The 8,885-nt window shown below is 36.1% G+C and overlaps 1 protein-coding gene across 1 annotated transcript; it reads right to left on the bottom strand.

Annotated features, from left to right (window-relative positions):
• Positions 1 to 329: 329 nt before the first annotated feature.
• LOC132059717 (T-complex protein 1 subunit epsilon-like) lies at positions 330 to 7,321 on the bottom strand. Its single transcript, XM_059452453.1, has 9 exons — positions 6,987 to 7,321; positions 4,370 to 4,688; positions 3,789 to 4,137; positions 2,813 to 2,945; positions 2,657 to 2,709; positions 2,228 to 2,330; positions 1,364 to 1,530; positions 1,163 to 1,276; positions 330 to 721 (listed from the first exon to the last, which is right to left on the bottom strand). The coding sequence occupies exons 1-9, from the start codon at positions 7,183 to 7,185 to the stop codon at positions 551 to 553; spliced, it is 1,608 nt and encodes a 535-aa protein (XP_059308436.1). The 5' UTR covers positions 7,186 to 7,321; the 3' UTR covers positions 330 to 550.
• Between the last annotated feature and the right edge of the window lie 1,564 nt (positions 7,322 to 8,885).

The following is an 8,885-nucleotide window of genomic DNA, read 5'->3' as shown; positions in this document are numbered from 1 at the left end:
GCAAAACCTTGTCTCACATGTTAAGGGTTGGCTTTGCTAGGACCCAGGGAAATGATTTAGTGGTCTGAGTCCTTGTTACTTCAAAGATTTTTGGTTTCCATGGGCAGATTAAGGGATAAATTTGCAATGGGAAACCAGAAAAGCACCATAGTCAAGTAAAACCACATCTCAATATTAAGTGTGGAGAGTTATCAAAAAATCTTATTTTGTGACTCACCAACACTAGTTGGGTAAGACACATAATAAAGTTGAGTGGAAACAAATACGAGAAACTCTAGCTTTTGAGCACTTGCGGCACTGAAGAGTAGGGGTAAAAATGACCTATAAGGTAGTAGTAACTCCACAGCCCTTTTCATAGAGCAAATTCTGACAGGGCACTGGTCATTAATTAAATCAACGACTTCAATCCGAAAATCAGATCAATCGGTTAACCACCAAAACTGAACTCAATTACGACATAGAAACCAAAACTAATTGGAGTGAAATTGCCAAAGGTAGAATGTCCATCTTCTCTTAGGCAGCATAAAACTTTTGTTTAAAGTACTTAACATCAATATTCAGATGGACTAATGACATCATCAATCTTTAAAATCATCTTAACAACCTGAGTTGCAAGCAAAATCTGCTGTTTCTTCCCAATCAGTGTCTCAAAGACATTTTGCTCGCGCATGTCGTTTGTGCCAGCATCACTGCAATCTATCCCAAAATTAGGATTGTTTTCCTGCAAGAGAATTTAAGCTATAGTCAAAACGCAATGTTCTCAAAATAGTCCAGAGGTACATGACAAAACTAAGAATTACAGCTTGAGAAAATTTTATGTTCTCATTATTCAGACTCAGAAACTTTGCAAATAGCCGAGAGGTACATTTTTTTTTTTTTAAAAGTCGGGAGGTACAACAACAACGACGACAACATATCCAGTGTACTCACACAAAGTGGGGTCTGGGGAGGGTAGAGTGCACGCAGACCGGTAGAGTGCACGCAGACCTTATCCCCACCTTGACAGGTAGAGAGGCTGTTTCTGATGTACGACAGAAATACTAGGAATTATCTCTTGAGAAAATCTTATGTTTTCTAATTATTCGACTGAGAAACTTCATCAAACTCCCATACAACTGTGGAGTGATATTACATTTCTAAGTTATAACAATTCAAGGTTTACCTTAATTTGCTGAGATTTAACAGCTGATAGAGTTTCAATGGGTTGGAGACCACTATTCTCAGCAAGTGCCATTGGGATAGAATCCAAAGCATCTGCAAATGCCCTGATAGCATACTGTTGATAGAAGGATTGATGCTTTAGTTAATGATAATCAATTATTTAAAAAAAGTAGAAACAAGAACAAATAAAATAAAAGCTCGCCTGCTCAACTCCTGGGTGTTTATCAGCTGCTGCTTCTACAGCAATTGAGCAAGAGATCTCTGCTGAACCACCACCATACACAATAGAGTTGTTGTGAATAAGATTTCTAGCCACGCACAAAGCATCATGGATACTACGTTTTGTCTCCTCTATCATCATCTTGTTACCTGTATGATGATCAAAGCTCAGTTCAAATATCCTAATCGATACGTTTCTCAAATATTCTAAGCTTCTGCATAATCCTCCTATATGTTTTACCACTAAACTTCAGATATGTACAGGTAAAAGGATGCTCGACTGGTGCTCCGTAAAAAAACAAAAGCCATCTATCCTGGTATTAGGAAACGACTTTCCTCAATTGCAAAGTTCCGACATCCCGTAATTAGTAAGTTGTAACACAAACTCCACTAGGCAAGAACTCAGCATCTGGGTGGAAGTCAGTATCCGACCAAACAAAAAATGATTAAAAAGAAATGGGAACCGCATGGTGCATTACCCTCAACCAAATTTTTCCAACTAATTATGGGAGCATACTTGAAAAGATTACATATGTACCATCATCTTAACCAAAATTAAGTTCAGTTGTTTTCGGAATCTTTACACTCATGAAAACAAGAACCATGGAGGATCAACATGCAGTTCCAACAGTTGGGTGCTGACAGTGTCACAATCTAATAGAACATGGATGGAAACAGCGCAAACCTAGAAATCGTAGATGCCAAAGTAAAAAGAAAAGATTAAAAAATGAAAGATGCTAGACCCAAAACATGAAAATATAAGGAGCACATGAAAATTCCATGAATAGTGTACATCAAGAAGGATTTATTTCGAGAGAGAAAAAAAAGGCTGGTCACAGAAACATACCACCACGGATAAATATCGTCACGGCCCGTGAATTTGCACAATGTTCAATGTATATCATTCTGTCCTTTGTTGTACCGAATGATTTCTCTCTAACCAGACCAGCCTGAACTTATAGAACATCACTTTTAGTAGGGGTTAGAGATCCAAAAGCACATTAAGAAATACTATTCATATTGAAAGGCCCAGTTAAATGGCTAAGTTGAAATGAAATTCTTTGAGAGGATATGAATGTGATGCAAAAGAAGTCATTGAATGAGAAGAATAGATTTGAGAAATTACAAACATTAAGAATCTGTAAGCAACGGAAGAGTAAAATTTCATAAATATTAGTCAGTTGTATTAGTAATATACCAGTCAATGACCCTCTCATCACTATTTCACACAAAATTTCTAGATGTAAGACCAGACACAGGAGACTGGAAACAATACCCGGCCAAGTTTTTCAGGTGTCAACTCTTGAAACCTCGGCACAATTCTCCCACCTAATCACGTGTGGAACCAAGAAGATTATGCGATGAAATTAACTGTTGTAATAGAACCACAACAGAAAAGGTATCATAGTTAATAAGCAAATAGAATGCAAACCTGTAGCAATTGCTATCAGCTCCAACTCCACACCACCTACCCATCTAACAGCAGGCAGATTTCTATGCATTAGTAAGTGGTTTGCTTCATCATCAAAACCCCACTGGCAAATAACTAAAGTGGCACCAACATCCTGTCAGACATCGGCAGACTAGTTAGGAAATCCAGGTCCTGATAAGCCAAACTACCAGAAGATGCACGGAAAATTCAGCTCATGGTAATCTTTGCATGTAAAACCAACCAAACTGCTACTTACAGGCCCAAAAACACAAACCATAGATCTCCCACCCCCTGAAATGATGATGTTGTGAACACGGGAAAACTCAAAAACATTGGCATCCCTCTAGCTTGTACTTGTTTATGCTAATAAAATCCAAGGTGTGCAACTTCACAAAGAAAAGGTGCGAAGGATAAGAGAATACAGTCCTTCATTCTCATATTTAGCATATACAAAAATAGATGGGAAACAACACAATTTGTTTGCTTAAACAGGTAGTTGGAAAGGGCAGAATAGGATAAAGTCCTACACTGCTATCCTCATATGAAAATTCAAGAAACATACTACATTCTAAATTATCTGACGTAGTTTGACTTGGGGCGGAATTCAAGAAAGGAAGATTTTTGAAACTTTTGGTCTTAAAATTGCCATAACATTTGTGTGGCGATAAAAGCTTCTCATTAAGAGTAAAATGAGAAGTTCAAAGTTAAATTGTTTCCAAATATAAAAATGGGGCATTCCTTTTGGAATGGACTAATAAGGAAATAATGTTACATAAAATGGAGCAGAGGGAGCATAAGGCTAAGGCTTTAGCTGGCCATAAGATTCAACTTTTCCCCATGCCAATCTGACTAAAAAGTCTAAGAACATGTGGGAAACCATCTTTTGCTAAGCCCCAACACCCCCCCCCCCCCTTCTCTCTATATCTGAATTTGGACCATCTTTCACTATATATACAAACATATTCTGCAAATTTACCTTGCACTTCTGGACCATGTCATCAAAGTACTTCTGCTCCTGTTGGCGTAAAGTTTGAAATTTTTCCACAGTATCAATGTCAACCTTATGCTTGGTCTTTGGTTTTGGAGGCTCAAAAGGACAAGTCAAAATGGCAATATTTGCATCCTGAATTTGCTTTGGCATCTGAGGATGACTCATATCTTTGTCAACTACAATTCCGTAAATTAGCTCTGTATCCTCTAATTTTCCACCAACTTTTCCCTCAACTTTGATTAAGTCCAGATTAACATCCTTCCTCTCAAGATCTGCAACAGCTAGCACTGCTTTGACAGCAATCTCAGCCATGCTACGCTTGCATCTGTTCACACTACAATACAAATTCCCCGTGTCAAAACAAATAAGTTGTATAGCGGGGTTTTCACAGTTGTAATCAGAAACCCATAGCGGCAAAATACTTTTAGTGCAATATGCACATTCTGATGGATCACAAGCATGTTCTTGAAGTCATAGAATACAAGTTTAGAACTTAGGAGATCTTTAAGAAAATTCGTAGCAACAGAAAAAGGTAACAGCGGAGTTGGCATTAGATTGGCACTTACATCTTAGATGACAAAGTAGTCATGCAGGTTTGAATTAAAGGCTCAAACTCATTCACACCAAATTCAAACTTATTTGCAATACACTCCAAGTGTTCAACTGCTATCCTAGAAGCCATTTCGTATCCTTCTGCCACTCGAATAGGGTGAATACCACGTTCTAACAGCTTTTCCGCTTGTTCAAGAAGTGCCCCAGCCATGACAACAACTCCAGTAGTTCCATCACCAATTTCATAATCTTGACTTCGTGACAACTCAACCATCAACTTCGCAATCTGATTGTCAACATCCATCTGCTCCAAGATAGTTGCACCATCATTTGCTGAGGATACAAAATTCAAAGATTAGCAAAGTTCATCACAAGAAATAAGTTTGCATAAGTTAGAACAAAAAAGGAAAAGAACACAGATGTGGTCAAATATGTTTTCAAATCATTACTCTTTTTGCCAAACATAAGTTATCAAAATCACCTTATAGACCTAAATGCACATCTCAGAAGAAGATAAAAGTCTACTGCTCAGTAGTACCACAGTGCATGACCCGACCAAAATGTAAAATACAGCACTCAAGTAGCTCGGCTCGTGCAATAATGCTAAGCTTAGATAACTATTTTGTCTTGCTTCCGGATAGCCTTTCTTGAAACAGAGGTCAACTATCTAGTATAATGGTGTGAAGCATATATTTGTCCAGAGGTTACAACTAAGTAACATAATGGAGCTGGAGTAACTCAATTTAGAGTTGTGTTGACCAGCATATTGAACATTTTGCTAAGCACAGTCACCAAAAACAAAAAGAAAGGAGAGAGAGAAATATGATAAGCCTGTGACATTCACCCACATAGGAAATTTCTCAAAATAGCCAGCTTAACATCTAGAACATACTGAAGTTCACATATCACAAACTGTGACATTCTAATGAGAAAAATGACAAAAATGGTCCCTTATGTTTGAGGGTAGGTTCATCTCTTAAGTATGCAATTAAGAAATTTTGGTGCTTTAAGTTTGTCAAAAGTTAACACTTTTAGTCTCTGTAAAATATTTACCAAACTTTGTCCGTTAGATGTGATGGGAACAGTGGAAAAAAAGATTTAACCATAGACACCAAGAAAGTTCCATCGGATCCTAAAATATGCAACACAAAAAATTATACTTGACACTAGAAAGATATAAAAAAAGGAAGAACTTACATCTCAAAAAGGTGCACGAGACTCTAGAAATAAATTAAAAATAGTAGAGTCTACAAAAATTATACCTCTAAATGTGAGTTCTCGCTAATTTCCTTCTTTCTTTTTTTTTTTTTTTTTCATAGTTCCCGTCAAATAGAACTGACAAAATTCGGTAAATATTTGACGGAAACTAAAAGTGTTTTGGCAAACTTAAACTCTATTGCTCAGTAGTACCACAGTGCATGACTCGGCCTATTGTAATACGGCACTCAAGTAGCTTAGCTCTTGCAATTATGTTAAGCTTAGCAAACTAATTTTTCTTGCTTCGGGATAACATTTCATGAATCACAGATCAACTATCTAGTATAATGGTGTGAAGTACATATTTGTCCAGAGGTAGGTTACAACTAAGTAATATAATGAAGCTGGAGTAATTTTAGAGTTGTGCTGACCGGTATATTTCACATTTTACTAAGAGCAGTTACGAAAACCAAAAAAAAAAAAAAAAGGACAGAGAGAACTCTGATAATCCCGTCAAATCACCCACAGAGATAATTTCTCAAAATCGCTTGCTTAACATCTACCACATAATGAAGTTCACATATCAGAAACTATGTCATTCTTATCAAAAAACAAAACTGTTATTCTGAGATCCTAATCTGAAAATTTCTCACATAATAGTGCAGAAAGTAGCCATCACAATTAGCAATGGAGTACCTGTATATGCAAAAATAGAACCTTCCACTAGGAAAAGGAAAAAACAAAAACGGGAAATTTTCAAAAATATACAACCCAGCATAAAATATTACGCCACGTAACCATATTTCAGTTTATACAACATTATACCTGGGAAAAAAGCATTATACATAATGTACCAAAACTTGTGTAATAGTGTATAAACAGTGTTTATATACAAATATGGGCTACAGCGGGTAACAAACTTAAAATATGGGCTATGTGGCGTAAACATTTTCTCCCAGTAGACACAGAGCGTAATTTTCCCAAAAAACAAATACAAATAAAAGGCAAAAATGAGTTTAAAGACACAATCAATAAACAGCAACCAACAACCACCTGATTGTGGAGCACAATGTTGAGCGAAATCTTTCACTGCCAAAACCTAAGACGACGACTTTTTGCCTTGAAGATACTTGGTTCAACTTTTATTTTTACAAATATTAATTCATTTTTTAGATGCTTATCATATTTTATTTATTTCCATTGTAATAACAAGTTAGGACATTCTATAAGTCCTCATAAGTTTGGTTTAAAGCATCTTTTTATTTTGCTACATTATGTAATGACAGTATTTTCATTGAGAAACTATATAAAATTAGCTTTAAAAAAAAAAAAAAAAGCAGCAACAAAGTAATATAATTCCGTAGATCAAACACATATATCACCAATAAAAAAAAAATACAGCGAAAAAAAAGGTAGAATCAGAGGAGAGAATACTTATAGTGATATCGCCGTCAGGGCTCTGAAGAATTTTGTCCATTCCCTTTGGACCAAGTGAAGTGCGTAGAATGCGAGCTACGGCTTTGCCAGCAGAAATGTTTGATTTTTGAGCATCAAGACCTCTTAATCTGGTCTTCTGCTCTTGTTCTTTTATTATTATGAATGGCCTACCAAACTCATCGAATGCCAACGCCATTCTTCACCAGATCCACAAATGATATTTTGGTATTGAAGGAAATGTTGGTATAGTGAATGTGTAGTGTGTGTGTAGAAGGTTTTTCACAACCCTAATAAGTTTGAGTTCAGTGCAAAACCCTCAGGTGATGAGTCAAGTACTCCCGCTTCTCTCTTTTTTATTTATTCCTGCCCCTTTCTTAATTGGGTCGGGTAAGGGTTTGATTTTTTATTCCTAAAGGGTGTGGGTTTTTCTTTTACTACACGAAACAAACACTTATACCTCCACTAGGACTGAATTATGAATAGACCTTCTGTGTTTCAAAATCAAATACGTATACCTCTGTGTCCCAATTAAAGTGTCGTATTTCTCTTTTTGATCTGTATAAAAAGATGTGTCTTTTTCTATATTTAATAAAAAATTTCCAATTGCAACATTCTACATGACAAGTTTAAGACCACGAGATTTAAAAGACTGCACATATCTTTAATTTAAGATCACAAGATTTAAAAGTTTTCCTTTGTTTCTTAAACTCAGTGTCTAGTCAAACTAAAACACTTAAATTGGGGCGGGGGGAGTATGAAAATCTTGCACTTACACCTCCTAAAATGTTATCCCAAGTGCGATCAGCATTTGGCAGGTATTGCCAGCACAGGGCAAGTGCGGCCAACACTGCAATTTTTCATGTCTTGTATAAATAGCCGAATTTTATGATTTTATTTCATTTTCACCATTTTTATGACTCAGACTCTCAATTTTGAAAGGTTTTGGCTAGGCCTTCAACCACAAACTTGGAGTATGTGAATCTAGCATGGGTTTGAATTTATTTCATGAATCTAACATAGGATCTATCATTTAAGCATGAAGTCAAGGTGAAATTTGGCGATTTTATGGACTATGACCTAGGATTACCTAAACCTAGACTATCCAAATAGACTTGAAATGGAGATCTAAGAATATTGATGGATTCATGGAGTTAGGGGCCACCCCATTTTGACTTTATTTTTGGGGTTTGACCAAGTGGGTCTGAAGTTTGACTTCTACTTTAATTAGTTTAAAATTTTGTAATAGAGTCTCATGGCCTTATTTAACCTCATTGAGTTTTCTTTTGGACAGATCAAATGTTCTTGAAGGCTAAGACTAGCTCGGATGGAGATAAATTAAAGCTTTATATATATATAGGCCACCCCATTTTGACTTTATTTTTGGGGTTTGACCAAGTGGGTCCGGAGTTTGACTTCTACTTTAATTAGTTTAAAATTTTGTAATAGAGTCTCATGGCCTTATTTAACCTCATTGAGTTTTCTTTTGGACAGATCAAATGTTCTTGAAGGCTAAGACTAGCTCGGATTGAGATGAATTAAAGCTTTATACGATATATATATATATATATATATATATATATATATATATATATATATATATATATATACACACACACACATATTGTCATTATGTGCATGCTTGATATACTTCTCTATGTGTCATGACTATTTTATGCATACTATCATGCTCATATAATGTTCTAGGAATCTCCCATGTATTACTTTAACATCCGTATGTTATATGTGGATGTGTATGTTATGCTTAGCTATTAGTCATGCACTATACATATTAATAATATATATATATAAGCGAGGATGAAAGGGTTTTTGTCACGTCCCGAACCATGGCCTGGGCGCAACACGGCACTTGGGCCTTGCTTGCATGTGTCCGAGCGA

The sequence above is a fragment of the Lycium ferocissimum genome, chromosome 6, assembly GCF_029784015.1.
Source record: "Lycium ferocissimum isolate CSIRO_LF1 chromosome 6, AGI_CSIRO_Lferr_CH_V1, whole genome shotgun sequence".
Classification (NCBI taxonomy): domain Eukaryota; kingdom Viridiplantae; phylum Streptophyta; class Magnoliopsida; order Solanales; family Solanaceae; genus Lycium; species Lycium ferocissimum.
The sequence above is the reverse complement of the archived record's forward strand: the minus strand, read 5'-3'. Positions and strand labels throughout refer to the sequence as shown.